Source organism: Microtus ochrogaster, chromosome 5 (genome assembly GCF_000317375.1).
Source record: "Microtus ochrogaster isolate Prairie Vole_2 chromosome 5, MicOch1.0, whole genome shotgun sequence".
Taxonomy (NCBI): domain Eukaryota; kingdom Metazoa; phylum Chordata; class Mammalia; order Rodentia; family Cricetidae; genus Microtus; species Microtus ochrogaster.
In genome coordinates, this window is record NC_022012.1 from 21956 (window position 1) to 35713 (window position 13758).

Consider the following 13758-nt stretch of genomic DNA (forward strand, 5'->3'; position numbering starts at 1 on the left):
TGTAGACCAGGCTGGTCTTGAGCTCACAGAGATCCGCCTGCCTCTGCCTCCCGAGTGCTGGGATTAAAGGCGTGCGCCACCACTGCCCGGCCATCTATTTGTGATCATTAAATAAACATATCATAAAAGAGATTTGAAAAATACCTACGTGATGTACTGATGAGAAGATTTAAGTAAACTGAAAAAATATCGAGGAATCCATCTTACATCCTGTCAATTTCATTTTATAGCAGGGCTGCTTCGCAGCTTTAGAGTGTTCTTCTCTGCCTCTTTCAGTTTTTCTGCTGTCTGCAAGAGTTATGAAGGGTGGCTTTGGATGAGGCCATAACCAGCTGGTTTGGAAGATGCTTTGTATTTTCCAAGGACAGAATTTACTTTCCAAGATAAGGTCACTATTTGTCTACAGTTCAGAAAACTGAAAAGCAGTTGCTGTCATTCACTGAATGTGGGATGTTCTACAACATGATGCCATGAATGTCTGAGCCTTGCTGTGATGAGTACAAGCTATGCAAGCTTGCTTCTGTTCTGGACTTTGGATTCTTCTACCTTCTAGATTCTGCTCCTTGCTCTTCCTAATATGATTTATATTCCATGAACCACAGGTCATATTTCTTTTATATCATTGCATGTTTCCTAAAAGTTTCAATGACATCTTTAAGGGTTTATAATCTTGAGAATTTTTTTAGTCAACGTGTAGACTAGAGGTTTTCTTCCTTTCTCACTTCACAGATATGATCGTGGAGGCCTAATGACAGTTAGGTGACTTGTCCAGCAAAACACCGCTGACTGGGAGTCATCTGCCTTCTGGTCCAGTGCTCTTTCCCAAGTAATTTGATGACCTGCTCCTTGTCAAAGCACCTTCCTCTGGGTAAATGCTATTTTCATCCTGGTACGTCTCTCTGAGGAACTTGTGCTTTTCCTGAGAAGCTTGCCAGACTTGGTGGGATTTTACTGGTTAAGCTGTGGGGCATTTGACATATATCTACTCTGCATGAATAAGTTGGTATCTCTGACCTCGCTATTACACACTTTTTCATGTAAACCCTGAAAGGCAAATGATCTTGTCAATCCAACACTTACTTCTTAAATATGGGCAGAACAGTTGCAGTCAATCTTCTATAAGAAGTGATATCATTAAACTCTATAGTGTTGATTTAAGTACATGGTAGTACAGCCTTTTCTCCCAAGGTTGAAATAAGATGTATATTTACAATATGATTTTCTCAGTTATCTAAATTCTAACTTTTGAATTCCTAAGAATATCATCACAAGAAACTTTTCTGATCTTTTATATTAGATAGGAAAATTTACTCAGAAGGAATAACATACAATAAAATAACAAGACCGTCGCAAAACCCAATCTGATGTTGAATTTTTGCTTCTCTTCCTTTTCTATGCTCAACCATTATGTTTAATAATCATGATTCTGAAAAGTGTGCCTGCACTTATATTTTCATTTCTGTAATGCTGGCCTTATCACCTAGCACCAGGTCCACTGTCTGTTTCACTCCCTATTCTTTGTAGAGATATAGCATATTCACAAACAGCTTCCAGGATTTGTGTTGCCTCAAGGTGTTATTGTAACTTTTCTGAAATTCAAGGCCTATGTGTATTTTTAAAGTGTAATATTGCTATCATATGAGTATGCTGACTCTATTCAACAAATGAGAAAAGTGGGGCCTTAAGTTTAACGCTATTCACTGGGAACACCTACTTAACATTGGAGTTGAATCTACTCAGCACACCAAGCCTTTATATGCACATCCTCTCTGTCTTTAGCCAGAGTAGCTTCCTGATAGCTCCAAAAGTATTTTGCTTAGGATTGACTTCAAACTGAAGAGACCCTTAATCGGTAATTTCTTTCCTTATTCGTCTCACATTTTCTACATCTTTTATTTGTCCACTTACTGACTTATTTATTCAACCAATATTCCATGCTTATCTATCTGAACCACTTTCATAAGGTCTCTCTCAGTAACCTCAGATCATGTAAGGATAACTACTTCTGTGTGTGACAGTCACAGCTCAGTCATAGACTAGTTTGCAATTTAATGTGTGTTTGTGCTCTGCTTGCTTAGATAGCAGAATCTTAGAGAGCCATACCTTATGGGACTAAAGTAGCTCAGTCAAGATGCAAAAAAAGGCATAGATGTGATACTCAGTAACTGGTACTACATGGAAATACTTTTGAGGGACCTAGATAAAGCAGAAGACTAAGGTGGTGGGCCATGAGAAGGGATCTTTCTGCTGTGGAGACTAACAGACTTGTGGAACTAAATGATATGAAGTATGTTTTAAAATAAAATGCTTCAAAAATTTTATCAAACCTTGGCAAAAATATTAATACTGAAATATTAACACTCTCTATAAGAATAATGAGAGGCAATTTATCTATAAAATAATAGAGGATGGTGTTTCATTGGGATTATTGCTGAAGGGATCATTCATGCACTTTGTTTCTACAGTAGGAAAGGACATGATAAAATCAGATGTTATTTGTGTTTTAGCATCAAGGCGAATATAATATTTTCAACTATATTTAAAAATAAAGGGCCCAGGTAAGGTGTTTTGCAAATCTATCTTAATTTGGCTACATTTATCCCATAAAACACTTTTAGATAAGACTTTTGTCACTAACTTTACTAATTAGAATAGTTAATATAGTCATTAGCGAAATTAAATGTCATATTTATCATTAATATAGACTAAATGCCAGGTGCACATTTAGTCTGACTTGACCGAAATTTATTTCACTTCATATTTTATATTTAGCTCACAAAATGTGTCTGGTTCACTTTCGCTTTCAAATATTTCAGAATTCCCAGAAAATTCTTGGGTGAGAACAGCTTCAACTTTTCTTTCTAGTATAGTATCTTAGGCTTTTTTACAGTAGGCAAGTATTTGGAGCTTATCATACAAAATAATAGTTGTGTTAATAGATTTTTTCTCATAATCTTGTCTTTCTTATTGGCTTTTGGCTAGGTGAAAGAATAGTAAAAACAGAAAAAGGAGCCTGAGTGATAAAATTGTTGTTTATAAAGGATTAGCTAAAGAAAGGAGAGTGTCTGTATTTTCCAGTGCTAAGGGCAATGTTCTGGGCTCAGAAAAAGAAGAACATGAGAATTTTTGGTCAAAGAACTTTGTTTTGCTGTTCATAAAGATAGTATTGAGTTTACACCTTTATCCATAAAGGTAATAATCTGCTTATTTTACCTTCTTTATTTTAAACATATGTTTTGTCCCTATATGACCTTTGTGCTCATGTGTGTAAATGAGTGTGTAGTAGTGCATTGTGCGGGGGTCAGAGGATGTATGTGGGTAGTGAGCCCCCTCTTCTACCATGTTTGAAACAGTGTTATTTGTTGTTCACAGCTGTGTGAGCACAGCTAGCTGGCTCATGATCTGGAGATTCTGTCTCAGCCTCCCTTCCCTGTAGGAAAAGTGGGATTATGCATTTTACTCTTTACTAGGGTTATGAGAACCCGAATAAGGCCAGCATGACAAATGCTTTGCAAATGGAACCTTTATCTTTCTGCACCCTTAATTGCTTACCTTTTAGATAACAGGGTTCACAACACAAACAAATTAAAATGTGCAATAATTATTATCAATTAGATTCAAAATGACAAAGCTGAAGTTCTATTTTTCTGTTTTCATTGTGTGTGTGTGCATGATACGTGTGTGGAGCATGTGTGCCAGAGCATGCATGTGAGGGTCAGAAAACAACTGTGAATCTTCCCTTGGGAACTCTTTTGTGGAAAAACAATGTGAAAAAGATACCAAAGACAATAATGAGGAAGGTGAACATACCATGGAAGTAATTGAAAGTCAACATCAAGAAGCCAGTGGGGAAGGGTATATCAGCAGCTGGAAATAGTGCTAAAGAAAATATTTTCCTTTCCTATGTTTTTTTTGGTATAATTACCATATAATGCATTAAAAAAACTTATGAAGTATAAATTACTTGAGCTTGAAAGTTTAGCCTGATGTTGTTTAAAAACTAGATATTATTAAATTTATAACAAACTTTTACTAAAAACTTGCTTGATAATAATGTATTTTGTGAGAAATATTTTGGAGTTTAGTTTAATAATTTTATACTATTTTGTCTATCATGTTTTAATTAATAATCGCTATGAATATTCTATATACAGAGAAATGAACAACTAAAGATTTTAAATCTCAGTGGAAGATTGGTATTGATATTTAATGAGGAGAGAAAAAAATGAATGCAGTAACATACAACTATTATGATTTATGTGAAGGTTTCCCTTTTATCCTGTTTTAAAATTTGTAAGTGGGTATTGAAATAACTACTATACATAGGTAGCAATCTGATTTTTTAATGCTGGTGGGTTAAAAAATATAAATTTATAAAGAAAAAGGGATTAACAAATATTTGGGGGAGGGGTTTCCTTCAAATGGATGGAACCCATTCTTTTGAAAGAAAACTCCCCTCTTACCTTGGTCCTGGAGCTGGTTAGTTCTCCTCTGTCCTCCTCCTAGGGGAGAAATACCCAAAGTTAAACAATAATAGAACATGGTCTTGTATTAAAGTCAAGTTCAGTTCTGGCCAACCCCTTCCTCAGGTCTCACATGATACTACCAACTGTCTGATATGATGGGGCTTCCTCAGAATCTGATTGAAACCCATTATAAATATTAAGCCAAAGGGAATGAACAAAGTTGTGTAGTGTCACCTGCTCAATTAGTCTGTCTAACCAGAGAACTCTAATAAGTTTCAGACTGGCTTACAACAGGAAATTTCATAGGATGGCACTGCTTGGGACAGGGTAAGGAACACCAAGAGTTCCCATGGAGGAGGAGGTGTCCTGATATGCCTCTTGCACATGGAAATGAAATTATAGTGCTAGGAGCAATATTGTGTTTCTAGTTGAACTTAATTTGATCCAATAAAAATAATAATTATTGTAAAAATTGAAAATAACATGCCGAGGGAACATTAGATGCGAAGATGAGGAAAGTCTCATCTAAAATAGGAAACCATAGGTGATTTTTTTTATGTTGATTTTTACCTACCATCAAGGCTTAGGTTTGAGTTCATGAGAGCTCAGGGCACTATAACCATTATCAGGTGCACTTTTCCTCTTTAGATCATTTGTATTTAATTAAGACTCCTGTTGTCTTTAGACAGATGCACAGCATAGTGAAAGAAGTTTGAGTATTCAATAATAATGAATAATGTCCACAATAGCACCCCAGTCACTCATCAGCTACATGACATGTGTTCCCATAGAGTCACATGTCTGGATGAATATAACATTAACTCCAATTGGTTGCTAGAATCAAATCTGAGAATATATCCATTTACATACGCTTGTACTTGACAGCTATTCTTAAATATTTACTTTTCACTGTATAGTCTCCAAAATACTTGAATTATCTTACCTCTGTTGAGAGTATTTCCTATTTAACTGATCTTAAAGTCAGTTTACAGTTACCCTTTGGCATAATTTCAGAGAGGGTGGATGATTAACTCCCATACAAAATCAAATACCAGACAATTGATTGAATTCTGTGAGACATAAAGGAGAGTAGAGACCAAGAATGAGCCTGAACCCATACAAGATCATGTGCTATTTTATTTAACTTTGGGTAACTTATTTAAAAACTTCATCAAGTAAAATGACATCAGGTGAGCAGATGGATGCATGTGGGAACCTCAATTGTCCCAGTATGTTACAGAGACTGGAAAATGAGGTGCATTGTCTATAGTATCCTAATGGTTGTTATGAAAATGTGCGGGGGGGGGGCATGGCAAATTCTGTGTTACATCAGGAAATCTTATTTCCATCTGTCACTCCATCTGGTTTGTACTCGGGTCACTTCACGAATTTTAATGACCTTCAAGTTTCGTGATATAAACATGATGTAATAAAAATTTTCCAGTTGCAATATAATGTTCTCCTTAGTAAATATACTAAAAATTTCTATCCTAAAAATTAATTGTTTTTCCTTCTAAACATTATAAAATTATATACTACTTTTTTCTGAAACAAATACAACCAAAAATTGTAAATCATGCTTAAAATGAAAAAAGTGTACATTTTATCTTATAAAACACCCATTTCATCCATGGTTGTCACAGTTTCGAACTAAAATCTTTGTGTTTAGAAATAATACAGGAATCAAAGAGAGAAAGCAACTATAGATACATTGCCTGGGCTCAAAATTTAAAATTATCATGCAGCATTTACACTTTGGGGGTAAGTGGTCGTTACTTGAAAAAAAATGGGAAAGAAATTATTATTATCATTACTATAATGTCCTTAAAAGCCATCTTCTCAAGTACTATATATTGAAAGATCATATTATATGGAGGAAATTCTATGTCTCATATCTGCATATGAAAATATAAGAGTTGTTCTCAATAGTATTCAAACAAATATACACATTAATTCTACCTTTTGATTAAGTCTACCTATGGATTTTCTTACATAGGTGCCTCATCAAACATGTGAAGCCAGTATTTTATTTCATATCCATTCACATAGGTGTGTAAGACTTGCATCTCTGTCTGAGAAATACTTTTACCAACACATTTCCATTTCACAGTATAAAAGATCACAACACAAGAAGTTCCTATCATCTGAGACTGACTCTCCCCATCTTACAACTCAAAAGAGGTCTAGAGAGTTCTAATACTGAAATACACAGCCCGGCAGCTTCTCACCTGAAGTTTTCTGAAGTAGGAACCAAGCTGGTTCCCACCACGTGCTACTTTCTAAGAGGCTGAGAATCTCTTCTAATTTTTCTTGATTGAACAAGTCAGATATTGGAGATTAATAGGCCAATAATTTTCTATATCTTTGTGGAACCAGCTTTAACCATGGTAAAGTCCTTTTCTTTTTCTTTTTTTTGGCTGATTTGTCAACGACCTCTGTATTTCCTCAGTTAAATAAGAATTTATCCTATTTTTAACTTAAATTTAAATTTATGAAAATTTGATTCCTATGTGGATGTTTTTAATGTGCCTTGACATTATCAGCATTGGCAAAACTGAGACAAAGAGAGAATTTAAAGATCTGTATTCATATTTAAAAATGCATACTTTTTGGTAAATCTTTTTCCATAAGAGCACTGGAGAAAGGAGTCAGAAGACGTTAGTTCTAACCTCAGCTGGGGAACTCTGGGCAAGTCACCTAACCCTTGTTTACAGTGTCATCTCTACAATAACGTGACAGAATGGAGTCAGAAGTTAAGCACATATTTGAAGAGAGTGACACATTATGCTATCTCAGTGAACATTTCACTTTAGAAAGATACCAGGCAATGATTTTGAATGTTCTTTTTGAGCCAAATGTAAACACCCTTAAAAGTCAGCAAATTAAGCAGCAAATTAAATATTAGATGAACAGATATTTTTTGGTCAATGTACTATCCACATTATTATATTATTTAGTAGTAAGTAACTAACTGTCATGGAAGATGGTGCCAGGCCAGTTCTCTTGCGTCCTGAGTTTCCTGAGTAGCTTAAATGTAAAACAGGTACTATCTTAGGTCCTTGGTACCTGCTCCAAGATTCCTACTACAAAATTTTGCTTTTATGTTAACGATTCTAGTGATAAGAAAGTGAAACTTGTGGCCATGTGGTTGTGGCACAAACCTTTGTTTCCAGTACTTGAAGGCAGAGGCAGGTGGATATCTGTCAGTTTGAGGTCAGGCTGATCTACGGAGTGAGTTCTAGGACAGCCAAAACTGTTGCACACAGAAACCCTGTCTGGAAAACCTGAATTTAAAACGAGAAGGGTGGGAATGGGACTGGAGACAACATTTCTTTTCAATTTTTGAAAGTACTAGGTACAAATATCTAGACAGAGAGAAATCTGAAAGCTGGGGTTGATGAAGTTTAGTCACAGTAGGAGTATGGCCTGTTGGCACTTCAGAGAGACACTCAGGAGGTAGTCATTCTTGGTTGTTTTTATCTGTCTCTGTCAGTGAAGCAACACGGAAGAGAAATCCATGTATGTTTTCATTTACTTTGAAAGTGAGTAGCTGTTAGTATCTCTTTTATTTGATCAAAGCTCAAATATAATTCTCACTCCTGTTAGCTGCTAAACAGTGCTCACTTTAATGTTTTCTTAAAGACTTATCTGTGCTCATTTGTTCAGAGAGCACTCCAGAATAAAAAAAGAACTATAACCTAAGTGAACTCTAGTTAATTTTAATATGATAGCTATATGAATTGGTGTGGTCAGTTAGATTTTAAAGCCAATTTCTGTGACATCTCGGTATTTTAGACGTTGAAAAACAAAACTGAAGTAGAATCGGTGGTTTCATGCTTTTAATTTTTCTTTGTTGTTGAGTTGTGTGCTATGAAAGATATACACTGAAATGGTGTCATATTGTTTTTGGAAGTGATTTTCATATTTTGTGCATCTTTCCATAGATTTTAGATTGCAAGAAACTGTGGGATCTACTCATATAAAAGAAATGGTGTTCAGTTATGAAAAATTCTGCATATCAAAAACAATAAACAGAGCTAAAGGCATTTCAGTGGTTTGCTAGTCTACTCATCTTTTATTAAAAATATCTTTTAATCAGTAGATTGCTTACCTCTCAGAATGTTCAGTCATCTAAAGAAGTAAAAGACAGTTTTCTATTTAGGTATTTCCTTGCATGTTATCCTGTATCTATATAACAATCTTAGATGTCTGCTAGTTCTTTCTGAAACCAACAATTAGAGGTCTACTTTGGGCATGAGGAGAAGGCTTTAAAGAAAATGGACTTAGTTTTCTTATTATAACTTAAGGAAAAATATAATTCTAAATCAAAAAAATTACTACTTCCTACATTGTTCTGTAACTGCAAAACTTTTTTATCTTCTCTTTCTTAAATAAGATGTTATAAAACTTGTTCCAGTTTGGCTGATACTATCTTGAGACACAAGAAGTTTATCTCATCTATAGTGGTGTGTGAGTACTTTCTTACATATTCTAATGAAGTAGATGGTAAAGTTGATTTTCATGTTTGCAGAAGATCAGTGTTTATCTGTGATCTCTTAAGTGGATGATTCTCATCACCATAAAACTGCGTTAAAGCATCACTGCAGCGAATGTTACAATGAGGAGTAGTAAGCTTTAAGACAGCTGTTTTTCACCTGTAGGTCATGACCTTTTTGGAGGTCAAATGGCCCTTTACGGAGTCCCCTAAGACCATCAAAAATACATATATTTACATTATTTTTCATAACAGTCACAAAATTACAGTTATGAAATAGCCAAGAAAATAATTTTATGATTGGGGGTCACACAACATGAGGAACTGTATTAAAGGGTCACAGCATTAGGAGGGTTGAGAACCATTGCTTTAAGGCATCTTATATTAATGTCCACTTTACTATGTGTATTTCTAAGGCTTTAACTTGTATGTGTATACATGATATAAGATATTCTTTATCTTCCAAATTATTGCATGTATAAAGAGTCTTATTTTACCTTCTCTTCTCTAGTTTCTCCCTAATCTGTCTATATTCTCTCAGATAAGAATGGTCTGGAACTATAAGGGGCAGGGATCTATTGCAGTATTGTTAGAAGGCTTCTCTTTTTTTCTCCAGATTTATAAGAGCTAGTTAAAAACTGTGATCCTGAGCAGCCTGAACGAAGGCTGCCATACCTTTCTGAGGGGCCCAGGCCATATTTTAACCTACTGAAAGGCATAGGCTGCCCCTACCCTGCATGCTTTAATTTAGGAAGATGTCTGAAAAACTGCATCTGCTAACATTGTTACATTTACTACTTAATCTTTGCTGATGTTCTCAGGCTACACCAAGAGGTATTCATATATTAAATACAGAGAGTTTTCTCATTTAAAAGCCAAGCGAACCCGTGTGTCATCATATAGACGTCATAGTCCTATATGCTGAGATGTTATGTTTAGGGAGCTTTCCTGACACATTCTCTTCATTGAATAGTTATTTTAAAAAAAGATTTCAAGAACCAATTTGTAGTCATTGTGCAAATGTGTGTTATAAAGAATAACAAACAAAACCTTATACTGGAAAATTTAAGCCTGGATCTAATGAATGTTGAGTATGAATGTACAGGTAAATTTAATGTTAAAGGAACAAAGGGAAGCATGACTGTGTTTTACTAAACTGAAAACTTCAAAGTGCAGGAATACAGTGTTTTCACAAACTTACCCCATGCATACATTAACGTTTGCCTGTGATGTTAGCCCCTCCTTGTGATGATGGCACAGGTGCCTCTCCTGTGTTGGGAGTGCACTCATCTTATGTCTGTACACTCTAACTCACTCTGGCCAGGTACAGTTGAGGATGTTGAAAGTCTCAAATAGGTTCTCTAGTGCAGGGTGTTTGCCCCTCAGCCAAGATGTAATGAGAGCAGCTTGCCCATATAATTTGCTTAGATGAGCAAATTCAGTTCAACACAAAATCAGAAATATCAGGCTCAGCTTTACTGGTATTTCCTGCTCATTATCTGCCTTCTAGGATATTGACTTTATATATTTCTCCACCTACCCTTCTGTAGAAGATCCTTTTCTCATTTGAATATTGACATTGTGTCACTTCCTAGTTCTTAGCTTTACAGAACCTTCTGAAGAAGTGTTTTCACTCCAAGCCCACTGTGAAGATTTGTAAGTGGGAACTCATACCTAACTTCTGTCCATGATGGTAGAAAGAGGTGATTCATATTAAAAGAAGCCACCACACACTTGCTTTTTCTCTTCTACATCCTTAAGCAGACAACCTTGTTTACTATTATTGATTTATTTATGAAACAGGGTCTCATGTAACCCAGGCTGTTCCCAAACTCCCTATTTTCTGAGAATAACTTTGAGCTCTTGATCCTCCTAGATCCACCTCCCAAATTCTGGAATTACAAGTGCACATTAGAATTCCTGATTTTATTTTCTATGAGGCAAGTGCATGAATTGAAAGAGCAATAGTTTGAAATTTTCTTGAATATCACAGCTGGGGTCTACTCTTGGTTTCCTCATCAAATCAAGCTTCCAAAGCTTAGACTACACAATTTCTCATGTAGAAATTTTATTTTATTAAATATATAGTTCTTTGAGATATTAGAAGCTAAAATAACCAGAAAAGCCCTACTAATCCATGCCATAAAAGTCACTAAAATATAAGTGTAAAGATAAAAATGAAAAAAAAAAACAAAACTAAATACTAAATTTTGCAACTGCCGCATGTACCCTGGACAACTTACAAATCACCTGGAAAAATCTCAGTTGGAAGCCAGCAACCATCTATAGAATTATGTGCCAGAGGATTTGAATCTAATGGGAAGAGAAGTAAAAAGACATCATACATGGTGTATCATCTAGAGACCTAGAAAAAGAGCAATGATTCTTTCCTCTTACAGGGACCTCTCATTTTAGCCACTTTTTTCAACTACTGAATGGCTAAATTTAAAACCTTGAATTTCTGATGGTTGCAGAAATCCTGATGGTTGTCTGTTACAGTGCTCAAACATCTGAAAATGGAATGATGAAGTAAGTGGATCTTTTTTTGCCATCATTTTCCCCAGGAAACATTTGCCCCAGGTAAACACACATGCATTTACCACATGACATCTCAATTTCTGAATATAAAATAATTGTTCCTCACAGTACATGTCAGCATCTCTATAAAGAACTAGGGAGTCTTTAAGTGCAATAGTACTGGGAGAACTTGCATGCTTCCGTGTTTCTGTTAATGCTGGAAGGTAATGCTGTGGGAACTCCTTCAGGCAATGACCTTTGGGATGCTGGCCCATTTAGCTTTATTCTTCATATTATGTCCTTAAAGAAATGGTGTTATAGAGTCAAGAATTAGAAACTTTTAGATACTTTACTTACTGGTAATGAGAAGTTAGCTGAAAGGATTCATACAATTGAAAATGATAACCTTAATCTGATAGGCAAAATTCAATCCATGTCAATGGGATATGAAAGAATATTGAGAATACTCTTATAAAAGAGTACTGAGAGATTATCTGAAAAGATTTATAATGTCGAAATTGACAATCAAATTCTGTTAAAATGTTATGATAATGTGGCAGATAGAACATGTCTCTAGGAAGGCAACCTGTATATCATCCAAATAATATCCAAGGATGAGAAGTTAATGTTAACAGAATACTCTGGAATATTTAATACCTTGGAATTACATATGTAGAATGAGGACCATAAATTATTTGATTAGATGAAATCATTAGAAATAATCACAAGTCAAGATTCAGGCTTTACAAAAGACAGTGAAAAAAGATTTGAATTGATTGAGGAACTTGGCAGAATAGATAATCAAAGAGAGGAGGTACAGGCAAAAGATTTAGCATTGCCAGTACCACTCAGAGTCAGAGATTATCAAGAATTTTAGCTACTTATCCTGTTTCTACCTCTGAAAAGCCAGCAAATACCCAATACCCAAAATAGATACAAAGAATGTACATGAAAACCTGTAGGTATAAAAGATCTAAAAGAAATTAAGCAAGTACTAGTACCTTATGGCATGCATTCACCATTTGTTAGGAAGAGGGTAAAGGTACGGACTTCAAGCAATAAGGTTACTCCACATAAGGGACTTCAAGTAGTCTCAGCAGTCCTTGAAGACAGGCCACTGTTACAATGCAAGTGCTATTGGAGAGAGGAGACTAAGACATTAGAAGAGTAAAGAAGAATCAAAGGATTTAATGCTTTCCAAGATCAAATTCTTGGTGAGGACTAATATGCTGATCCACAGAGTCAAGCTATAATGAACACATTTTGTCCCTATGTCATAAAACAGCCTTAAATGCTTAGGACAGGATTCAAGAATGGCAAAAAGAACTGAATCGCCTATTAAGGATAAACAAGGCCCAAGAGAAACCTTTAGTGACTTTTTACAAAGATTAGCTAAAGCTGTACTAGTAGGGATAACAGATCCAAAAGCTAGGCATGTACTTATTGAATCTTTGGCTTTTAAAAATGCCAACTAGAATGCAAAAGATACTTGGGCCTTTAAAGTTCAGATCAGCACCAATGGATCCGGCACACAGTAAATGTTTACTCACTTGACTAAAATACTGAGGCTTTCGTAGAAGAAGCAATTTTGAAAGGTATAAAGAAACATCAAAATGCCAAATGTTTTAATTGTGTTAGAATTGGACATCTGAGAAGTGATTGTAGACAAGGTGTTCCTTGAAATAATGTTTCTTCTGGGAATGACAAAAATAGAAGGTCTCAGTCTTCTGGATTATATAGAAGATGGACTGCTGATCACTATTTTTTTCTGTGAATTTACCCCTAAATAAATAACTTTTATTATACTCCATTCTGGGCTAGTGTGAGCCTGTTTTATTTTAAATTGCAACAAGGTGAGACCAGTTTCTGCCATGTCCATCTAATCCTTAGCCAGGTAGACGCTATCCAAAACAAAACGGGATTACAGAAGTCTACTTTTCTACAGCATCTGTCCACATGTCAATAAGGAATATGGAGGATATTTTTGCGATAATACTTAATATAAAAATTGTGTGCTTAAAGATCAAACCTATTAAAATTGCAACATAATGAGAAAGCGGCTCTTAAGCCCCCACCCTTAACTAAGGATCTATATTGGCAGTTAACAGGTGCTGGTGGAGCAAAGGAATTTTTCTTTGGTGATATGACCACTACTTCAGTAATTGGCTTCAAATTGGCTCAAGGGGTCATGATGTGGGAGTGTCATATATCAATCTGTTGATTTCATTGGTTAAGTAATAAACAAACTGCTTGGGCTCATAGCTTAGAACATAGGTGGGT

General features: G+C 35.4%; 1 protein-coding gene across 7 annotated transcripts in view; it reads right to left on the minus strand.

The window, feature by feature from the left end:
* Gria4 (glutamate ionotropic receptor AMPA type subunit 4) overlaps nt 1-13758 on the minus strand; it is a 387848-nt gene that overhangs the window by 21677 nt on the left and 352413 nt on the right. The window contains exon 15 of one of the 7 annotated variants that reach the window (XM_026779026.1): nt 4464-4502. The exons of the other annotated variants lie outside the window; for them this stretch is intronic. Coding sequence (XP_026634827.1) covers nt 4481-4502 — 22 coding nt within the window. The 3' untranslated portion in view covers nt 4464-4480. The remainder of the gene's footprint in view (nt 1-4463; nt 4503-13758) is intronic. 7 annotated transcript variants of the gene reach the window in all.